This window comes from Oncorhynchus tshawytscha, linkage group LG28 (genome assembly GCF_018296145.1).
Source record: "Oncorhynchus tshawytscha isolate Ot180627B linkage group LG28, Otsh_v2.0, whole genome shotgun sequence".
In the NCBI taxonomy this organism is placed as follows: Eukaryota; Metazoa; Chordata; class Actinopteri; order Salmoniformes; family Salmonidae; genus Oncorhynchus; species Oncorhynchus tshawytscha.
In genome coordinates this window covers 26,724,389-26,748,046 of record NC_056456.1, presented here as the reverse complement: position 1 = coordinate 26,748,046, position 23,658 = coordinate 26,724,389, and the positions used below count along the sequence as shown (strand labels likewise).

The 23,658-nt window shown below is 44.0% G+C and overlaps 1 protein-coding gene across 1 annotated transcript in view; it reads right to left on the bottom strand.

Annotated features, from left to right (window-relative positions):
• The window catches only part of LOC112227000 (integrin beta-1), a 35,619-nt gene extending 13,931 nt beyond the window's left edge, over positions 1-21,688 (bottom strand). Inside the window, exons 1-3 of the mRNA XM_024391766.2 lie at positions 21,358-21,688; positions 6,726-6,792; positions 6,169-6,254 (exon numbers count right to left, since the gene is read on the bottom strand). Coding sequence (XP_024247534.1) covers positions 6,169-6,254; positions 6,726-6,792 — 153 coding nt within the window. The 5' untranslated portion in view covers positions 21,358-21,688. The remainder of the gene's footprint in view (positions 1-6,168; positions 6,255-6,725; positions 6,793-21,357) is intronic.
• Between the last annotated feature and the right edge of the window lie 1,970 nt (positions 21,689-23,658).

Genomic DNA, 23,658 nt, shown 5'->3' with positions numbered 1-23,658 from the left:
TCTAGAATGTCATTGTATGCTGGAGCGTTAAGGTTTCCCTTCACTGGAACTAAGGGGCCTAGTCCGAACCATGAAAAACAGCCCCAGAACATTATTCCTCCTCCACCAACTTTACATTTGGTACTATGAATCGGGGCAGGTAGCGTTCTCCTGGCATGCGCCAAATCCAGGTTAATCCGTCGGACTGCCAATGGTGAAGTGTGATTCATCACTCCAGACAACGCGTTTCCACTGCTTCAAAGTCCAATGGCGGTGACCTTTACATCACCACAGCTGACGCTTGGCATTGCACATGGTGATCTTAGGCTTGTGTGCGTGCGGCTGCTCGGCAATGGAAACCCATTTCATGAAGCTACCGACAAACAGTTATTGTGCTGACGTTGCTTCCAGAGGCAGTTTGGAACTAAGTAGTGAGTGTTGCAACCGAGGACAGGCGATTTTTACGTACTACGCGCTTCAGCACTCAGAATCCCCATTCTGTGAGCTTGTGTGGCCTACCACTTCGCGGCTGATTCGTTGTTGCTCCTAGACGTTCCCACTTCACAACAACAGCCCTTACATTTGACCGGGGCAGCCTTAGCAGGGCAGAAATTTGACGAACTGACTTGTTGGAAAGGTGGCATCCTATGACGGTGCCACATTGAAAGACACAGCTCCTTAGTAAGGCCATTCTACTGCCAATGTTTGTCTATGGAGATTGGATGGCTGTGTGCTCGATTTTACACACATGTTAGCAACGGGTGTTGCTGAACAACCTGAATCAAATCATTTGAAGGGGTGTCCGCTTTGTATGTTTCAGTAAGGTTGGTTTCTTAGTGTTCATAGCAATGGTTATCAACTGTACTGCAGAAATGGAAGGTAAGTCACAGAACATAGATGTTGTGGTGACAGCTGCAGAGAAATATTTACGGGTACGAGATAACTTTTTTTACCCCTTTTTCGTGATATCCAATTGGTAGTTACAGTCTTGTCCCATCGTTGCAACTCCCGAACGGACCCGGGAGAGGCGAATTTCGAGATACATGCGTCCTCCGGAACACTACCATGCCAAGTCGCACTGCTTCTTGACACACTGCTCACTTAACCCAGAAGCCAGCCACACCAGGAAACACTGTATAAGTGGTGACCGAAGTCTGAGTGCATGAGCACGGACCGCCACAAAGCGTGATGGGACAAGAACATCCCGGCCAGCTAAACCCTCCCCTAACAGGGAACCCAAACCGGCTGGGCGCATGCGCCATCGTGCACTGTCGTGCATACATTTATTTTGTCCCCCTACACCAAATGCGATCACTAAACGCAGGTTAAAATATCAAAACAAACTCTGAACCAACGACAACATTAATTTGGGGACATAAAGCATTAAACATGTATGGCAATTTAGCTAGTTAGCTTGCACTTGCTAGCTAATTTGTTCTGGGATATAAACATTGAGTTGTTATTTTACCTGAAATGCACAAGGTCCTCAATTACGACAATTAATCCACACATAAAACGATCAACCGATTCGTTTCTAGTTATCTCTCCTCCTTCCAGGCTTTTTCATCTTTGAACTTATATGGTGATTGGCATCTACACTTTCATAGTATTACCACGACAACCGGCAAAACAGTTAGTCTTTCAATCACCCACGTGGGTATAACCAATGTGGAGATAGCACGTGGGTGCCTGCTTCTATAAACCAATGAGGAGATAAGAGATGCAGGACTTGCAGTGTGATCTGCATCAGAAATAGGAATGACTTCTATTTTAGCCCGTGGCAACGCAGATGCTCGTTAGCGCACGCGATGCGAGCGGTGTGGTCACCCTATAACATGGACGACGCTGGGACAATTTTGCGCCGCCTCATGGGTCTCCCGGTCGTGGCAGGCTGTGACACAACCTGGGATCAAACCCAGTACTGTGTTGACGCCTCAAGCACGGCGATGCAGTGCCCTAGACCCCAACGCCACTTGGGCGGCCCGGGGTACGAGATTTGACTTGTGTTGAGTGGTAGTGACCCGTCCTCTCAAGCCGTTGGCCTGGGGTAGGATCAGATAGGTTTAAAGTAGTGGAATAAGGTGATGGTTTTAATGAGTATAGGGTTAGTTGGTAGGGTAATATTATACAATATTATACATACATACATATATATATATATGTAACTCTTATTCTAAACCTAACCATAACCCTTTACCCTAACTCTTATTCATACATATATATCCTACCCAAGGCCATATATATATATATATATATATATATATATATATACAGTGGGGCAAAAAAGTATTTAGTCAGCCACCAATTGTGCAAGTTCTCCCACTTAAAAAGATGAGAGAGGCCTGTAATTTTAATCATAAGTACACCGCAACTATGACAGAGAAAAAAAAATAGAGAAAATCACATCGTGTGATTTTTCTTGAATTTATTTGCAAATTATGGTGGAAAATAAGTATTTGGTCACCTACAAACAAGCAAGATTTCTGGCTCTCACAGACCTGTAACTTCTTCTTTAAGAGGCTCCTCTGTCCTCCACTCGTTACCTGTATTAATGGCACCTGTTTGAACTTGTTATCAGTATAAAAGACACCTGTCCACAACCTCAAACAGTCACACTCCAAACTCCACTATGGCCAAGACCAAAGAGCTGTCAAAGGACACCAGAAACAAAATTGTAGACCTGCACCAGGCTGGGAAGACTGAATCTGCAATAGGTAAGCAACTTGGTTTGAAGAAATCAACTGTGGGAGCAATTATTAGGAAAGGGAAGACATACAAGACCACTGATAATCTCCCTCGATCTGGGGCTCCACGCAAGATCTCACCCCGTGGGGTCAAAATGATCACAAGAACGGTGAGCAAAAATCCCAGAACCACACGGGGTGACCTAGTGAATGACCTGCAGAGAGCTGGGACCAAAGTAACAAAGCCTACCATCAATAACACACTACGCCGCCAGGGACTCAAATCCTGCAGTGCCAGACGTGTCCCCCTGCTTAAGCCAGTACATGTCCAGGCCCATCTGAAGTTTGCTAGAGAGCATTTGGATGATCCAGAAGAAGATTGGGAGAATGTCATATGGTCAGATTAAACCAAAATAGAACTTTTTGGTAAAAACTCAACTCGTCGTGTTTGGAGGACAAAGAATGCTGAGTTGCATCCAAAGAACACCATACCTACTGTGAAGCATGGGGGTGGAAACATCATGCTTTGGGGCTGTTTTTCTGCAAAGGGACCAGGACGACTGATCCGTGTAAAGGAAAGAATGAATGGGGCCATGTATCGTGAGATTTTGAGTGAAAACCTCCTTCCATCAGCAAGGGCATTGAAGATGAAACGTGGCTGGGTCTTTCAGCATGACAATGATCCCAAATACACCGCCCGGGCAACGAAGGAGTGGCTTCGTAAGAAGCATTTCAGATCCAGATCTCAACCCCATAGAAAATCTTTGGAGGGAGTTGAAAGTCCGTGTTGCCCAGCAACAGCCCCAAAACATCACTGCTCTAGAGGAGATCTGCATGGAGGAATGGGCCAAAATACCAGCAACAGTGTGTGAAAACCTTGTGAAGACTTACAGAAAACATTTGACCTCTGTCATTGCCAACAAAGGGTATAACAAAGTATTGAGATAAACTTTTGTTATTGACCAAGTACTTATTTTCCACCATAATTTGCAAATAAATTCATTAAAAATCCTACAATGTGATTTTCTGGATTTAATTTTTTTTTTTTGTCCGTCATAGTTGAAGTGTACCTATGATGAAAATTACAGGCCTCTCTCATATTTTTAAGTGGGAGAACTTGCACAATTGGTGGCTGACTAAATACTTTTTTGCCCCACTGTATATATACATATATACACAGTTGAAGTTGGAAGTTTACATACACTTAGGTTGGAGTCATTAAAACTTGTTTTTAAACCACTCCACAAATTTCCTGTTAACAAACTATAGTTTTGGCAAGTTGGTTAGGATATCTACTTTGTGCACGACAGAACAATTTATTCCAACAATTGTTTACAGAAAGATTATTTCACTTATATTTCACTGTATCACAATTCCAGTGGGTCAGAAGTTTACATACACGAAATTGACTGTGCCATGGATTTAGAAGCTTCTGATAGGCTAATTGACATCATTTGAGTCAATTGGAGGTGTACCTGTGGATGTATTTCAGGCCTACCTTCAAATTTAGTGCCTCTTTGCTTGACATCATCACTTGGCAAAACTATAGTTTTGTACTGTATATATATATATATATATATATATATATATATATATATATATATATATATATATATACACAGTACCAGTCAAACGTTTGTACACACCTACTCATTCAAGGGTTTTTCTTTATTTTTACAATTTTCTATATTGTAGAATAATAGTGAAGACATCAAACCTATGAAATAACACACATGGAGTAATGTAGTAAACAAAAAAGTGTTAAAGTATTTTATATTTGAGATTCTTCAAAGTAGCCACACTTTGTCTTGATGACAGCTTTGCACACTCTTGGCATTCTCTCAACCAGCTTTATGAGGTAGTCACCTGGAATGCATTTCAATGAACAGGTGTGCCTTGTTAAAAGTTAATTTATGGAATTTATTTCCTTCTTAATGCGTTTGAGCCAATCAGTTGTGTTGTGACAAGGTAGGGGTGGTATACAGTAGAGAGCCTTAATTGGTAAAAGAACAAGTGCATATTATAGCAAGAACTGCTCAAATAAGTAAAGAGAAATGACAGTCCATCATTACTTTTGGACATGAAGGTCAGTCAATATGGAACATTTCAGGAAGTTTCTTCAAGTGCAGTCACAAAAACCCTCAAGCGCTATGATGAAACTGCCTCTCATGAGGACCATCACAGTAAAGGAAGACTCAGATTTACCTCTGCTGCACAGGATAAGTTCATTAGAGTTAACTGCACCTCAGATTGCAGCCCAAATCAATGCTTCACAGAGTTTCAGTAACAGACACATCTCAACATCAACTGTTCATAGGAGACTGCGTGAATCAGACCTCCATGGTCGAACTGCTGCAAAGAAACCACTAGTAAAGAACACCAATAAGAATAAGAAACTTGCTTGGGCAAAGAAACACGAGCAATGTACATTAGACCGGTGGAAATCTGTCCTTGGGTCTGATGAGTCCAAATATGAGATATTTGGTTCCAACCGCTGTGTCTTTGTGAGACGCAGAGTAGGTGAACGGATGATCTCTGCATGTGTGGTTCCCACCATGAAGGATGGAGGGGGAGGTGTGATGGTGTGGGGGTGCTTTGCTGGTGACATTTTCTGTGATTTATTTAGAATTCAAGGCACACTTAACCAGCATGGCTACCACAGCATTCTGCAGCGATACCCCATCCCATCTGGTTTGCGCTTAGTGGGACTATCATTTGTTTTCAACAGGGAAATGACCCAAAACACACTTATATTCTGTGTAAGGGCTATTTGACCAAGGAGAGCTGCATCAGATGACCTGGCCTCCGCAATCACCCGACCTCAACCCAATTGAGATGGTTTGGGATGAGTTGGACAGCAAAGTGAAGGAAAAGCAGCCAACTGGTGCTCAGCATATGTGGGAACTCCTTCAAGACTGTTGGAAAAGCATTCCTCATGAAGCTGGTTGAGAGAATGCCAAGACTGTGCAAAGCTGTTGTCAAGGCAAAAGGGTGACGACTTTGAATAATATATTCATTTTTTGTTGAACACTTTTTTGGGTACTACATGATTCCATATGTGTTATTTCATTGTTTTGATGTCTTCACTATTATTCTACAATGTAGAAAATAGTAAAAATAAAGAAAAACCCTTGAATGAGTAGGTGTGTCCAAACGTTTGACTGGTACTGTATATAATACATTTTTGGGGTTCCCCTTTTCCCATTTTGGATCACAAAGAGTAATGTATAGTTCAGTTGGAAGCGGTAATGCAACATATTAGATGCCAACCGCCGGTAAACCTCAGGAAGTGTCAGGGTGAGTTCTGTTCCGTGACTCAAGACAGCTCTGATTGACTATACTCTGGGCTGGCGGCAACTATTTCACAGCAAGTGCCCATACACTGGTATTCAAATCATATCCCTGCCATTGTTCAACTCCTAACACAAACACTTGTGTTAGCTGCTTCCAGTGAGATAAGTCTCAAGACTGTGCCTCTGTAAGCATGTGCTTTCAAACAACTTACAGTGTCTGTACACCATCCACATTTCTCTGCCACTTGGATGCATTCCCCACATGATTGTGCATTGGCCTTGATGCAATCACTGCCCTCTGAAAGGAAGAAACAATACATATTTTTGAATACAGCCACAACTATTTGCCAAGAGGCAGCGTTCAGAAAATGTGCATTGCAAATGGCACTCTATTCCCTACTATAGTGCACTACTTTGCTTTACTATGGTCAAAAAGTAGTGCAATTCATTGTGAATAGGGTGCCATTTGGGACGCAGATTTGTAACTACATTTTTCCTCTCTTCCTGGCTCAACATGGTTTTTCATTTCTTCCAATCTGTTCAATTGCGAGTCATGTTGCTGAGGCCAGGCAGCTGGTAGCTGTAGGCAGCTCAATACATGACATCATCCCATTAGTCCAACCTCCTCTACCACAATATCGTAGTCTGAAGAATGCCTTCTATTCATTGCTTTTTGATGCACAAAGTAGACTAATGTTTTAGGTGTATAACAAAAATGTAAAATGTAGCCCTAAAACAATGTGTGCGTGTGTAAGTCAAATAACCTTACCTTGCTGTGCACTGCAGAAACATAAGATTCCTAATAATGTTGCTATTGAAAGTAGCCTCAGATCCATCTGAAAGGAGACAAAACAGAGTGGTTGATTCAAACTACTGGACATGAATTTAGTGAAGCAAATCTCATATGGTATACCTGTCTTCAAACAGCATGAAAACAACCACTTAGGATCTTTCCAGCCGCTTCTCTCACACAGATAGCTTTGCAGGGACTGCAAGGACATTTTTCTTTGTTTCACTGGCCTACAGCCTGCTTGATTAACAAACATGGTAAAATAAAGTCACATGCTTTTAAGTGTGAGGACGTGTTGTACCGTGAGAACATCAGTCTCGGGAGACCAAGAGATTATACTTGGTTATATCGTGAGGAGTTTTGAGAAGTGTGTAATGCATTCAGCACAACATGAACAAAGACTGTTAGTTTATTGGATGGATAGACTGCTGTTTAAGCAAGCCAAAGGTAGTCGGAGAGTGGCAGGGACGTGAATATCTAGTCAGGTAATCTTTAGATAAGGAGCTCCACACCCCAGGGTCATAACAAAGTCATTGCGTTTTCAGAAGCACTTTAAAGACATTGTCTAAGTTCGTGCCACTTGATCACATATAACACAAATAGGCCTGGCCACTAATGCAGCACTCCACCAACGACTCCACCATTGGCACTGAACAAAAGACAGGAGAAGAAAAAGTCATCAACGGAATTCTTCTAATCATTGTCGTCATAAGAGGTCTGCATTTGAAAACACCTAGGAAACAGGCTTGATTATGGCTAACATTCCTATTGGACTATGTCTTTGCAGAACAGACATAGGCTTTGTCCCAAATGGCATCAATATCCCATATAAAGTCCCCCATGGGCCCTGGTCAAAAGCAGTGCACTATGTAGGGAATAGGGTGCCATTTGGGAAGCAGTCCTTGACAAGTCCACAGCTTCCTAACACAGAACAGAGAATGGAGAGGTGCGGATCTGCTACTCACATATTTGGTCAGGCAGCTACACGCCTCCCCAAGTCCTCCTCCTCCTACCCACTCCAGCTCTCCCACCAGTGACACATTTCCTCTGATGGCCTGCCCTGCCTTGCCCAGTCCTCCTCCTCCTACCCACCCCAGCTCTCCCACCAGTGACACATTTCCTCTGATGGCCTGCCCAGTCCTCCTCCCATTTAAATTATGAAGTCAGCCTTTCTCTCTCTTCCTCTTCTTCTTCCTCCCCCTCCTCCCTCCCGGTCTTCTCTCAGCCCGGTAGAAGACACATAGCATACCAGAGAGACAAACAGTGCCGGCAACAACTTGATTAGAGAGCAGTCAGAGAGCATTAACCATTTCTCTTCTTGATACGACCTACAGTATGTCTGACTGAGGGTTAGGAAAGGCTTTGTTCCTGTTCCTCACTAACACGACAAGTATGTCTGTCATCCAAACATATCACTGAAATATGTAAAAAGTACACCCTGAAATGTGATGTTTGTTAACCTTGGAAAAATGATGAGGTTGGGCAGGAGCTTTGTCTCTAGTTTAGACCACAGACTCTACAACTATTTGATTTTGTACACAACCATGAATGCAGTCGTGTTGTCTAGCCTATAGAAAAATAACCACGTCCTGTGAGTACTGGCCAGGCCATCTAATTCAAAGCCCCCCAAAGAGCTTCAGTGATAACCATCAGAGAGAGAGAGAGAGAGCAAGCGGACTTCAAATCTTCACTCTGTCACAAGTGGTTTCAGCAGTCCCATCCAAGATGTGAAATAAAAAGTGTAAAAGAGAGAGAGGGATGTTGGCCATCTAGACCTAGCCTAAATCATCAGTAGCGTCTATGAATCACAAGATTAGGGTAGGCCGTCATTGTAAATAAGAATTGTTCTTAACTGACTTGCCTGGTTAAATTTGGGTCTATGGGGTGCTATCAATAAAGTTATTGACTTATTCATATTATATTACTTGTGTACCGTATCTCTTTCCTTATCATATGTGAGACTAAATGCCATTCTAAATGCCATTTGTAATATGTTTTGATGCAGATATGCGTCTGATAACAGAACATTCCATAGAATTCATTAAAACAGCTATAACTCATTCACAGTAAAAGATATGACTATTTTCCATCCTTACCTAAATAAGGAAAACTCAATATGCTCTTAGTTTATTCTCTAATCTTCATTAGGAAGTTGAGTAAATGGCAGTTGTTTAGAATTTTCTTTGTTGATTTTTTGCATAAAATACACATTTTCATAGGTCTTTTTAATTGACTTATAACCATTTAATTGAAAAGGGCTGTTTCTCAGCTTTCAAAATATGCATCATGTTTTCATATATGGTTTGACACCAGCAAATGTAGCTCAATAATGCATGCAGAGTTCAGGTCTCTCAGACATTTTTGGGATTCAGCCAGTGATATAACAATGCCAATGGCGATTTACAGTTAGAGTTAGCTGGTGATCTAAAGCCTAGTGTTTCCATTTCCCTTTAAATGTTATCTAGCTATTATGTCATGTTTTATGCGGACCCTAGGAAGAGTAGCTGCTGCTTTGATAAAATACGAAATCCAAAAGGGAGACATCAGGGTCATAGTCACTAGTAGACACCAAACAGAAGAAAATGGACTGAAAAAGGGATCTACCTGAACCTCTTTTTCCTTTGCAAAAAGTTTAGCCATAGTTTGATGTGCACTAATGAAATTGACAGTTAAACATGATCCAACCCAAAGGCAGCAATGCCAGTCCCTCTAATAATCTAGACTCCTCCCAAACTTCCTGAACAGTATCTTTGTTTACAGCTCAGGGTATCATCTTGTATAGAGCACCAAAAATGTAGGGGGTTGACTGACCTAGGCCGTGTCCCAAATGGCACCCTATTCCCTATATAGTGCAATACTTTTGACCAGGGCCAATGTCAAAAGTAGTACATTATGTAGGAAATAGGGTGCCATTTGGCGACCCTAGAGCAGTCTAGGTCTACTCCCCATGAGGCTCAGATCGACCGTTGGAGAGAGGGGATATCTCTGGTGAAACAGAGCCCAGAAAACTAAAACATGCACGTTAACCTCTGCACTGATAACAGCAGATAGCACCACATATAGACCCATCCTTCTCATGTAGCCTAAACTAATCCACACTGGAGAGCATGCTAGAACTGGTATGCAGAATTTAGCAATAAGAGACAATTCCGCCAATTGAGCAACATTCTGTCAATGTGTTTATAGTTTAAACCATCTTGATGTGGATTGAGAGGGTAGCCTCTCCCCACAGGAGTGATTACTACCTCTGAGGGTTTAGAGCTTGGGGTATTCACCTCATACAAGTACTTGGGAATATGGCTAGATGGTACACTGTCCTACTCTCAGCACATATCAAAGCTGCAGGCTAAAGTTAAATCTAAACTTGGTTTCCTCTATCATAATCGCACCTCTTTCACCTCAGCTGCCAAACTAACCCTGATTCAGATGACCATCCTACCCTTGCTAGATCACGGAGACATAATTTATAGATCGGCAGGTAAGGGTACTCTCGAGCGCCTATATGTTCTTTACCATTCGGCCATCAGATTTGCCACCAATGCTCCCGCCCACTGGTTGATGCATGTTTATAAAACTCTCTTAGGCCTCACTCCCCCTATCTGAGATATCTATTGCAGCCCTCATCCTCCACATATAACCCCCGTTCTGCCAGTCATTAAAGGTCCCCAAAGCACACACATCCCTGGGTCGCTCGTCTTTTCAGTTCGCTGCAGCTAGTGACTGGAACGAGCTGCAACAAATCTCAATCTCTTCATTCAAAGACTAAATCATGGACATTCTTACTGACAGTTGTGGCTTCTTTGTGTGATGTATTGTCTCTACGTTCTTGCCCTTTGTGCAGTTGTCTGTGCCCAATATTTCAAATCAAATCAAAGTTTCTTTGTCACGTGCGCCGAATACAACAGGTGTAGGTAGACCTTACAGTGAAATGCTTACTTACAGGCTCTAACCAATAGTGCGGAGGGAAGAAAGTATGTGTGTGTGTGTGTGTGTAGGTAAGTAAAGAAATAAAACAACAGTAAAAAGACATTTGAAAATAAGAGTAGCAAGGCTATATTGTACCATGCTTTGTGCTGCTACCATGTGCTGATGCTATGTTGTGTTGCTACTAGGGTTGCAAATGGTCGGAAACTTTCTGGGAAATGTTCTGATATTTTCCATGGGAAGTTAAGCTGGGAATTTGGGGAATTTGGCTTAAATTCATTAAAAAAAGTTATAAGCTAACAGTGAACCTTTTTTTGTGGGATACACACAAGGCAATTCTAGGTCTTGTGGCATATTTTGGTTAAACTATCCCCAATTCAATGGAATTCCAACCCTCTGCATGTACAGTGCATTCTTCCATCACATATACAGCGGATTCTCAAGATCTTGCACACTAATGAGATGCTATTGAGCCCACACTACTACACTGTCTGAGCCAAGGACTACATGCTTTCTGGTAAGTTTTGATTACAGTACTGGGTGGGGTGAATATACAGTGTATATGGCATACGTGATTTTTTGTTAACTAGTAAATAGTAGCCTACAGCAAAGTGTGTTTAAATCATTTCTAACTTGTTAACAACTTCTGCTAGTTAGTTTTTGTTACCATATGGGTTTTAGCTTGCTTGAGCCTGTTAACTGAGGAGTGTAAATTCACCTATTTCAATATGTTTCATTTGAAAACATTTATCTTACAAAGTAGTTGTTTAATCTAACTGCTTAACTATTTATCTGTACATGGAATTGTATTTTATTTTTACTTATTTTTTTCTCATCTATACAGGAAAATTCCATGGGCACTATCTGATGAGTGGAAACATTTCACTGCAGTTAATGTAGAAGGAAAAGCTGTGTACATTTGCAAATACTGTGCCAAATCATATGTGAAGAATGCAACAAAGGTGCAGAATTCTCTGGCCAAGTGCATAAAGTTCCCTCATTGCTCACAACAAGCAACCTCTGACAAAGGTCCCTCTACTTGTATTCGAGGTGAAAATGATGAATCATACATCTTATCGATACCAACAGCTCATGGTACTCCTGGAATCAGAAGTTTTTTTGACTCAATGGAGGAACGTAGTCAGATAAATGCTGATGAATGTCTTGCTCGAGCTGTGTATGCAACTGGTTCACCTCTGATGCTCACAGGCAATGTGTATTGGAAGAGATTTCTTATTGTTCTTTGCCCATCATACACCCCTCCAACTAGACATGCTTTATCTACTCATTTTCTAGATGCAGAGTTCAACAGAGTTCAAGTGAAGGTCAAGCAAATCATAGAGAAAGCAGACTGTACTGCAATCATCTCTGATGGGTGGTTGAATGTTCGTGGGCAAGAAATAATTAACACCCCTCAACCAATTTTCTACAAGAGCACAGACACAAGGGACAACAGACACACCAGTCTCTACATTGCAGATGAGCTGACGGCAGTCATCAATGACCTTGGACCACAGAAGGTATTTGCACTGGTGACAGACAATTCTGCGAACATGAATACTGCTTGGTCTAAAGTAGAGGAGTCCTACCCTCACATCACACCCATTGGCTGTACTGCTCATGCATTGCATCTGCTGCTCAAGGACATCATGGCACTGAAAACAATGGATATACTCTACAAGAGAGCCAAGGAAATGGTTAGGTATGTGAAGGCTCATCAAGTTAAAGCAGCAATCTTCCTTACCAAGCAAATGAGAAGAATAAGAGCACCTCATTGAAGCTGCCTAGCAACACCTATTGGGGTGGTGTTGTCATCGTGTTTGATAATCTTCCGGAGGGGAAGGAGTCTCCCCAAAAAATAGCCATATCACAGTCTGCTGATATGGACAGCCCCCTCAAGAGGATCCTCCTGGATGATGCATTTTGGGAGAGAGTGGTAAGCAGCCTGAAACTCCTGAACCCTAGCAGTAGCCATTGCACGGATTGAGGAAGACATTGCCATCCTGTCTGATGTTCAGACTCTGCTTGCAGATGTAAGAGAAGAAATCCGTACTGCCCTGCCCACTTCACTGTTGCTCCAAGCAGACGAAATTGCAGTTCTGAAATACATCAAAAAACGTGAAGACTTCTGCCTGAAGCCCATACACGCCGCAGCGTACTTGTTGGACCCCAAGTATGCTGGCAAGAGCATCCTGTCTGGTGCAGAGATCAACAAGGCCTATGGTGTGAGGGCAAGGTTCTTGGCAGTCTGGCGAAGTACACTTTCAAAGCAAGGGCTTTGGGATGGAGATGCAATATGGCAGTCGTGCCAACATATCTCATCAGCCACCTGCTGGAAGGGACTTTGTGGATCTGAGGCTCTTTCCCCTGTTGCCTCCATCCTCCTCCAAATCCCACCAACATCAGCCGCCTTAGTACGGAACTGGTCCTTGTTTGGGAACACACACACCAAAGCACGTAACAGGCTGACCAATACAAGGGTTTAAAATATGGTGGCCATCCGGGCAAATTTGAGGCTTTTTGAGCCTGACAACGAGCTATCCTCAACAAGGGTGGAAAGTGACAGTGAAGATGAGGCCTCAGAGTCTGATGTTCAAAAGGTGGACATTGAGGAGGTCCAGGGAGAAGACATGGAAGCCTGAGAGGAAGACAACCAAAGCTTTAGTTTCTAGACTATAATTTTACAGATGTATGTTGAAAACGTTTTTGGGAGATGCGATGGATCATTGGGGATCATTCAATATTCCCTTTCTTTTGTTGTTCAGTGAAATCATCTCATGTGAAGTCAACTAATTTAATTACATTTAAATTTGTAACTTAAATAGTTTTTAAACAATTCTATTGGAAGGATTTAATCATTTGCAATTATGTCTACGTATTAATTAAGTCCCCGCAGCAATGTACCAATATCTAGAGGAAAGCCTATCCAGAAGAGTGGAGGCTGTTTATAGCAGCAAAGGGAGGACCAACTCGAAAGGCAACTTACAAATCAACCGCCCCAGGTGTCCGCTCATCCAAATACATCATATCAATTCATGAGATAGCCCACCACAAAGGACATCAGCCACAGCCTTTGTGGTGGGCTATCTCATGAATTGATATGATGTATTTAGGTGAGCGGACACCTGGGGTGGTTGATTTGTGAGTTGCCCTTCGTGACTGCTCCCATACCCTATAATTATGTATTCCTTTGTGACTCATTTGTATACCGGAAAACCAGAAAATCTACATCCCTGATTGGCAGATGAGTGGCAACCCTGAATAGAAGAACCTCCTACTCATCTGTAGGTCTTTACAAATGCTGTTTTGAATTAAAAAACACACTGAAGGAGTCTGTAAAGCCGAAATGTCTCTGTACGGCATCTCTGATGCAGTGAAATTAATTAAAAACATTGAATAATGAAGTGACAAAAACAGTCACTCCAAGCCCTTGGCAGCTACAATTTGCTTGAATTGTCATATTACTACCACTACTATTGTGAAAAAAACTAAAACCTCAAAGACTTTCAGGGAATTCAAGGAGAAGTCTCTTTTACGTTGGAGCTGGTACGTTTGTAACATGGTATGTTTTAAGAGCCTAATATTTATACAGTGTGAATAAACTCTGGCGAATCATGGCTTTTTATGGTCAGGTTCAACAAGCAAAAGAGAACGAGAACAATCCTTTACAGAAGGTCAGTGCAAAATATAAGGTCTACTGATGTCACGCCCTGACCATAGAGAGCCCTTGGTTCTCTATGGTTTAGTAGGTCAGGGCGTGACAAGGGGGTGATCTAGTATATCTATTTCTACGTTGGTGCTAATGTGGTTCCCAATTAGAGGCCTCTGATGTGGTTCCCAGTTAGAGGCCTCTAATGTGGTTCCCAGTTAATTGTTGCATCTGATTGGGGATCATATTTAGGTATCTATTTCCCCACCTGTGTTTTGTGGGATATTGATTGTTTGTTAGTGTGTTTGGGCACTACGTCCTCACGGTCTTAGTAAGTTTTGTTGTTTTGGTTTTGTTAGTTTCACTTAAATAAATATGTGAAACTATACTCACGCTGCGCCTTGGTACTCTCATTTTCAAGATCGTGACAGAATATCCCACCAAACAAGAACCGAGCAATGATGGGAAAAATAAGGTGGACCTGGGAAGAAATCATGGAAGGACAGGAGACCCTTCCTTGGCAGGAGTCGCAGAGGACGCAAGAAGGACGGCGACGATGCTGGGGACTGTGACCACAGAAACCCCAAGATTTGTTTTTTGTGGGGGGGCACATGGAGCTGGCGGCTGAGCGAAGGGAAGAGCCAGAGACCATCTGGGAGGAGATAGAGGTGGTCGGTCGACCCAAGGAGAGTACCAGAGCCCGCCTGGGAGTTGATGAAACAGTGTGAGGAGGGATACCGGAGAATGGAGTTGGCTAGGAGTATACGGCAACGCAGTCGTTTGGAGGAGCGTGTCCTCAGTCCGGTGTAATCTGGGCCTCCCCAGTCTGGTACATCCTGTGTCTCCTCCTCGCACTCTCCCCGAAGTGCGTGTCCCCAGCCACGTACGTCCTGTGTCTGCTTTCTGCACTCGCCTTGAATTGCCAGAGACTGTCAGGGAGGCATTGGAGAAGTTAGGAGAGAGAGAGAGATGAGAGAGATGTTGTGCAAGTGTGTTCTGCTCAACATCCGACCAGAGGATCCGGTTAGCACTCTGGTGCAACCTGGGCTGGCTCCACACTTCTGACCTCCAGTGTGCCTCCCCAGTCCGGTACGACCTGTGTCTCCTCCTCGCACTCGCCCTGAAGTGCGTGTCCCCAGTCAGGTACGTCCTGTGCCTGCTCCACGCACTCGCCCTGAAGTGTGTGTCACCAGTCCAGTGCCACCTGTGCCGGATCCACGCATCAGGCCTCCAGTGCGCCTTCCCAGTCCGGTATGTCCTGTGCCTGCTACTCGCACTAGCCCTGAAGTGTGTGCCACCAGTCCAGTGCCACCTGTGCAGGCTCCACGGTCCGGAACCTCCTGCGACGGTCCACGGTCCGGAACCTCCAGCAAGGGTCAACGTTCCGGAGCTTCCAGGCAAAGTGTCCAGGCCAGCTCCAAGGCTGAAGGCTTCCTCTGCGCCGGTGTCCAGTCCAGCTCCAAGGCCGGAGCCTTCCTCTGCGCCGGTGCCCAGTCCAGGCACGATGTACAGTCCCGCTCCATGGCCGGAGCCTTCTGCGCTGGTGCCCAGTCCAGGCACGACGTCCAGTCCAGCTCCAGGGCAGGAGCTTTCCTCTGCACCGATGGCCAGTCCAGACACGGCATCCAGTCCAGCTCCATGGCCGGAGCTTTCTTCTGCGCCGGTGCTCAGTCCAGGTACGGAGGCCAACCCAGCTCCATGGCAGGAGCCTCCCTCTGCACCGGTGTCCAGTCCAGGCATGGCGTCCAGTCCCTCTCCAAGGCTGGAGCCCTCCTCTGCACCGGTGCCCAGTCCAGGCACGGCGTTCAGCCCGGCGCCATGGCTGGATCCGAGGTCTGGGCGGGGGCTATGACCTGCACCGGAGCCGCCACCGACACTAATCACCCCCCCTACCCTCCCCATTTGGTTACAGGTTTGGCGGCCAGAGTCCGCACCTTTGGGGGTACTGTCACGCCCTGACCATAGAGAGCCCTTGGTTCTTTATGGTATAGTAGGTCAGTGCGTGACTAGGGGGTGATCTAGTATATCTATTTCTATGTTGGTGCTAATGTGTTTCCCAATTAGAGGCAGCTGTTTATCGTTGCCTCTGATTGGGGATCATATTTAGGTAGCTATTTCCCCACCTGTGTATTGTGGGATATTGTTTGTTAGTGTGTTTGGGCACTACGTCCTCACGGTCTTAGTAAGTTTTGTTATTTTGGTTTTATACTCACGCTGCGCCTTGGTCCGCTCATTTCCAAGATCGTGACAACTGAAGACTCAAGGACTTCACAATAACATTCTGGTCATTCAGCAGACACTCTTATCCACAGTGACTTACAGTCAGTGTATTCAACTAAGGTAGGTAAAACAACCACAGCTCACTGCAATGAAAATCTTACTCAAAAAAAAATTCTACATTATATTACCACAGTCTACCACTGACCAGACAAATGGATTTCTATGGTCTAGAACAGAGCCCAGAGAGGACACTAGAGGTAACTCAATCCTCTAAGCCAGTGGTCACCAACATTTTCTGAGTCAACATCATTTTCGCAGTCAAAAAGCAAGCAGAGATCAACCGCTCCGTTTAAAAAAAAAAACATTACTTCATAAAAAAAATGAATAACACAAACCTGTTTAGAGAGGGGGAGAAAGTACAAGACCTAACACTTATTCCCTAAGTCAGTTGGTTGTGTTTATGGGATGTTTCATCTTAGTGCTAAGTGGTAGATAAACTATCTAACACTTTGATCTGGTGATGTAGCCACTTGAACCTGACTGTAATTAACAGAGAGCACACCTGCATGGATTTTCTCACGGCCTCACTCACCTCACTGTTACTTCTACGACGCTGGTCAACCACATGAAAATGTTATCGTCGATGGACCACCTTGGACTGCACGGTGCATACAAATAGGGAGGAGTACAAAATGAGTACATTTGATGGTATTCATTATGAAGATTAGCGTGTTAAATAAATGTGTACGTGCTTTTGAGTCTATAGATTATCTCAACACTTTTAATGTGGGAATGGTTGCTATGAATGATAACCACACAAAATATGTTTGCATCTTTAATTGTGCTGAGTTAGCAGTCTAAGTAAGGTGAACGAACACCCAACCCCCACTGCCTGTGTCACAGTCCACTCCCCGCTCCCCTCTCCCTCTGTCCATTAGCTCTCCTAGCAGCAGGGCAGTGAATGAAGCCATTTCCTTAATTAAACTGCTGTGCACGCTGTGCTCTCTTAACAGCACTGTGTGGATGGATCAGGAAGAGCATTCAGTTGTACCGGTGAGTACAAGGGAATATTGAGGAAACCCAACCTAAACTGAGGAATTTTTCTTCTTAATCCAGTTCATTTGTATGTTTAACGGGGGGCATCTACCGAGCTACTAGCCAGTAAGCTACTCAATCATGTGAATGAGAGATGCCTTCTTGAGATGATATGAGCTGTAATGCAGTGCTGATCAAGGATCAGGTCTCCCCCTGTTCATGAAATCTCATTCACTGTGATCTAAAAGGCTAAACTGATCCTAGACCATCGCTTCTACTCTGAGACGCTTGATACAAAAAGCCCCCTTTCAATACAAAACGTGTAACTGCTCTCAGAAATGGAGTTGGGGGTGGGGGCTATGATGGCATAGTCAGCCATCTAGCTCGTACTCAGAGAATGAGACAATACATTCCAACTTAATAGGCCCTTGTTCCAGATCCAGACCTCGACCCATGAAACGCAGTGTCCATGACTCATAAGAATTTCCCCCATGAAGAGGACCACTCAATTCAGTCAACACTGCCAGGACTGGGGGTCTAGCTTGAAATGTGACTTATATGTGACTGGGAAATCTGAAGGGCATAGTCAGCCATCTGTTGAATCAGTCGGACAACTGGGGGAGGCATATGTGTCAAGTGTCTCAGAGTAGGAGTGCTGACATAGGATACGTTTCGGCTTTTAGATCACAATGAATAACATTACATGGCAGGCGAGGACCTGATCCTAGATCAGCACTCCTACTCTGGGATGCTTCATATAGTAATAGGTCTATGACCCCATGACTACAGTATGATATTATCCGGACACTCCTAGTCTAGCGTCCCAAATGGTACCCTTCTCCCTTATAGTGTGCTACTTTTGACCAGAGCCCTAGTGCATTACTTTTTAAGTAGTGTGCTATAAAGGGAATAGGGGGCCATTTGGGACACTGTCCTAGGCCAGCCCAGTGATAATGGTGCTGTTAAGTCATAACAATGTAACTAGGGGAAGTGACTGATTGGGTCAGCCCAACAACACCACTAGTTCTCTGTGTGCTATTAACAAGCCTCTGAAGTCACTGTGTGTATGTGTGCGTGTGTGTGTGTAAAATCAAATACAAGAGGGGGTTCACTTGTTGACTCCTGTCCTTGAGACAATGTAAATACTATGTTATTAAACATTCTAGTTCTATCTACCAGACAGGATCTCCTAATCAAAGACAGTCATTTTACCCCACCTACTCTGACTAAGGCCTTTTAACAAGGCCACTTTTGTCCTTAAAACAAGAACATAGCTGTGTGCTGTCTGTGCCACGCTTGCTATCAGGATTGGTGGCAGTGCTTTCTTACACAGCAGCTCAACAAATCATTCTGCGCCTCGCATTCGGTTGGACCGTCGCCTGAAGCTCTGGAGTGGGGATCATCGCCTGAAGCTCTGGAGTGGGGATCATCGCCTGAAGCTCTGGAGTGGGGATCATCGCCTGAAGCTCTGGAGTGGGGATCATTGCCTGAAGCTCTGGAGTGGGGATCGTCGCCTGAAGCCCTGGACTGGGGACCGTCGCCTGAAGCTCTGGACTGGGAAGGCGCACTTGAGGGAGAGTGCGAGGAGCAGGCACAGGACGTACCGGACTGGGGACACGCACCAGACTGGGTGGGGGGAGGGGCGTATGTGTCAAGCGTCTCAGCGTAGGAGTGCTGACTTAGGATACGTTGCGGCTTTTAGATCACAATGAATAACATTAGCTGTGTGCTGTCTGTGCCACGCTTGCTATCAGGATTGGTGGCAGTGCTTTCTTACACAGCAGCTCAACAAATCATTCTGCGCCTCGCATTCGGTTGGTGCGGAACGCCATGCAATCGGTGCATTGAAAATCTCTTCCCAGCTATTTTGCAATCTACAGTGCATTCGTAAAGTATGCAGACCCTTCACTTTTCCCACATTTTGTTACGTTTCAGCCTTATTCTAAAATGGATTTAATTGTTTTTTACCCTCATCAATCTACACACAACACTCCATAACGACCAAGCAAAAACAGTTTTTTTATACATTTTTGGACATTTATAAACAATTAAAAACTGAAATATCACATTTACATAAGTATTCAGACCCTTTAATACTTTGTTGAAGCACCTTTGGCAGCGATTACAGTCTTGAGTCTTCTTGTGTATGACTCTACAAGCTTGTTCAATCTTGGTTTCATCAGATCAGAGAATATTGTTTCTCATGGCCCGAGAGTCCTTTAGGTGCCTTTTGGCAAACTCCAAGCGGACTGTCATGTGTCTTTTACTGAGGAGTAGCTTCTGTCTGGCCACTCTACCATAAAGGCCTGATTGGTGGAGTGCTGCAGAAATGGTTGTCATTCTGGAAGGTTCTCCCATCTCCACAGAGGAACACTGGAGCTCTGTCAGAGACCATCTGGTTCTTGGTCACCTCCCTGACCAAGGCCCTTCTCCCCCGATTGCTCCATTTGGCCGGGCAGCCAGCTCTAGGGAGAGTCTTGGTGATTCCAAACTTCTTCTATTGAAGAATGATGGAGGTCAGTGTGCTCTTGGGGTCCTTCAATGCTGCAAAAAAACTGTTGGTACCCTTCCCCAGATCTGTCTCGACACAATCCTGTCACCGAACTCTACGGACAATTCCTTCGACCTCATGGCTTGGTTTTTACTCTGACATGGACACTCAACTGTGGGACCTTATATAGACAGGTGTGTGCCTTTCCAAATCGTGTCCAATCAATTTAATTTACCAATCAAGTTGTAGAAACATCTCAAGGATGATCAAAGGAAACAGGATGCCACTGAGCTCAATTTTGAGTCTCATAGCAAAAGGTCTGAATATGTATGTAAATAAGGCACTGCATCTCAGTACTAGAGCCGTCACTACAGACCCTGGTTCGATTCAAGGCTCTATCACAACAGGCCGTGATTGGGAGTACCATAAGGCTGCGCACAATTGGCCCAGCCTCATCCGGGTTTGGCCAGGGTAGGCCGTCATTGTAAATAAGAATTTGTTGCAGCTGACTTGCCTAGTTAAATAAAGGTTAAATAATAAAAAATAATAATAATATTTATTATATATATATCAATGAGTGCTGTGAGACACTTCCATGCAAAAGTCTAGCTCAATGAAACAATCTGCCATTTAAGCATCTGTGCGATTACATTCGAAATCTATGTATACTGTACATAATCTACCACATATTGATTGACATGGTACATTTTAGGCTACCTCAGGGAGACACTCGAAGTATGGCCTCTCGGGAGCCTAATATAGGCTGTAACTATTATTGATACAATATATCCCCTTCAAAATCACCAAATTACATCATGGAATAGGGCCTAGATTTAAGAATAGACTAACCTAACTAACTTTCAGCCTCTGAAACATGTCAAAGAAAACTTAATTTATGGTAGGGAGGAAGGCCTACGCTGTTATAGAAAGTGGCCGACAGACAGTAGAATAAAATGGGGGACAAACAAATACAAAGTATACCAACCAAAATGCGTCAAATTGCCATTAATATGGGCCTACGGCTGGACAATATAGGAACGTAAAGTTGGTAAAGATAAACACAGAAACGTCAATGTTGGCCTATTTAATACGAGTAAATTTCCAAAGTTAATCTGTTTCGTTTAGCCCTGTCCGACTGCCGCTATCCCCACCCAAAGTTACCCAGCCCATTCCCCATCCCCTTTGTAGAATCTCTTGGATATTCATACATTTTTCGTACATTTTTGACAGCCTTCATAGACCTACCAGATATGCTGGATAATCATTTTAGAAAATAACGTACATCTTCTTACCTTGACTCGTGTTTTCTAAAATATATATATGTATAATTTCAGAACCTCATTTGAGGCAAAGTATCCGGTGCGCTTTTTCTAGATAAAAAAAAAATAACTCGCGGAGGGGTCCCTACTCTGTAGACTACTCTTTTCACGGAAGAAAATACCCCAAGTATCAGTGACGTTGCCTATCCGTAAATAATAATTGCCTCGTACAAAATTGCAAAACGTCGAGGAAAAACGGTCTGCAAAAATGATAACTAGGGGCAGGAGTCCAGCTTGCCCGAACACGTTACAATATGTCCGCAGTGGCTCAGTCAAAGGCTAAATATTTTTCCCTTCAGCAGAGTGGACAATGAATTTCGGGCACCTCTTATTATCTAGAACCTCCCACACAGGACATGCCGACTGTACTTGGAGCGCAATGAAGCAAGCTCACAGACAGACAGACCTGTGAACCTTCCTGTGAGTAGGCAAAGTAAAACGACTTAATTATATGAGAAACTGTACTTTGTTCAAAGATGTTGAGGTGTTGCAGGGCACATCCATTCTTAGAAGTTGTATTTGCTGTGATATGGATGGTTAAACAATGATTCAATATGAAAAACACATTATAAACATGTTTGGAAGGTTCTACCTACTGATAAGAGCTGTTGCTAAGTGTAGATTCAACACTCGTACCTCAGATAAAGATCACATTCTAGAGATAAACAGTGTGTGAAACTTTACTCTCCAACACTCTTTTTGGGGCATATACTTGTGTTTAAACTACACAAACTGAATGTTGTTTGGTGAAAAGTATAGTAAACGCCTCCTAAGAGACAATGTAGTTTAGTGAAACCACTGTTGGCTTGTTTTTGTGATCAGTGAACAAACATGAAGCTTTAGTGACCCTATTGTTGACCCTGTTGCAGAGCATTGTTTATTTGTAAGACAGCATAGTTTAAGTTGTGCTGTCTTACTGCTGAGGAAGCGTTCTCACGTTTTTTCCCATCAAATTTCACTTCTTCCAAACTGTGACACTAGTATACTATAACATCAACATTTTTACTCAGTTGGTAGAGCATGGAGCTTGCAATGTCAGGATGGTGGGACCACCCGTACATAAAAAAATGGACTGGGGAGGCACACTAGAGGCCTGATGCGTGGAGCCGGAACAAGTGGCACCAGACTGGTGACACACACTTCAGGGCGAGTGCGGGGAGCAGGCACAGGACGCACCGGACTGGGAAGGCGCACTGGAGGCCTAGTGCATGGTGCCGGAACAGGTGGCACCAGACTGGTGACACTCACTTCATGGAGAGTGCGAGGAGCAGGCACAGGACGCACCGGACTGGGAAGGCGCACTGGAGGCCTAGTGCGTGGAGCCGGAACAGGTGGCACCAGACTGGTGACACGCACTTCAGGGCGAGTGCGAGGAGCAGGCACAGGACGTACCGGACTGGGACCACGCACTTCAGGGAGAGTGCGAGGAGGAGACACATGACGTACCGGACTGGAGAGGTGCACTTGAGGCCAGAAGTGTGGAACCGGCACAGGTTGCACCAGAGTGCTAACCGGATCCTCTGGTCGGATGTTGAGCAGAACACACTTGCACAACATCTCTCTCATCTCTCTCTCTCTCCTAACTTCTCCAATGCCTCCCTGACAGTCTCTGGCTCTTCCCTCTGCTCAGCCGCCAGCTCCATGTGCCTTCCCCAAAAAAACTTGGGGTTGTCCTTGGGCTTTCTGTAGCCGCGAACCCTGTCGTAGTCGCTGTCCTCCATAATCTCCTTCCGTCTGTCGCCAAGTAAGGGTTTCACATCTCCACATCACATCTTCCCATGTCCAGAACTCCTTCCCTCTTTGGGCACGCTGCTTGGTCCTAGTTTGATGGGATATTCTGTCAAGTTTGTTGGAAGCATACTTGGACCAACATGCAGCGTGATCTGGGTTCCACATCTTTATTCAAAAATAAGTGAACCACACAACAAAACATTAAAGACTAACCGAAACGACAACGGAGTGCTAACATGCAACTACACATAAACAATATCTCACCAAACACAGGTGGAAAAAATGCTACCTAAATATGATCCCCAATTAGAGACAACGATAGCCAGCTGCCTCTAATTGGGAATCATACCAAACACCAACATAGAAAAACTAAACTAGAACCCCAAATAGAAAATAATAACTAGAAAACCCCCCAGTCACGCCCTGACCTACTCTACCATAGAAAATAAGGGCTCTCTATGGTCAGGACGTGGCAATAATTCAATAAAACTAAATATATAAATTATGAATTATGAATAAACTATGAAAGGCTAAGTAATGATT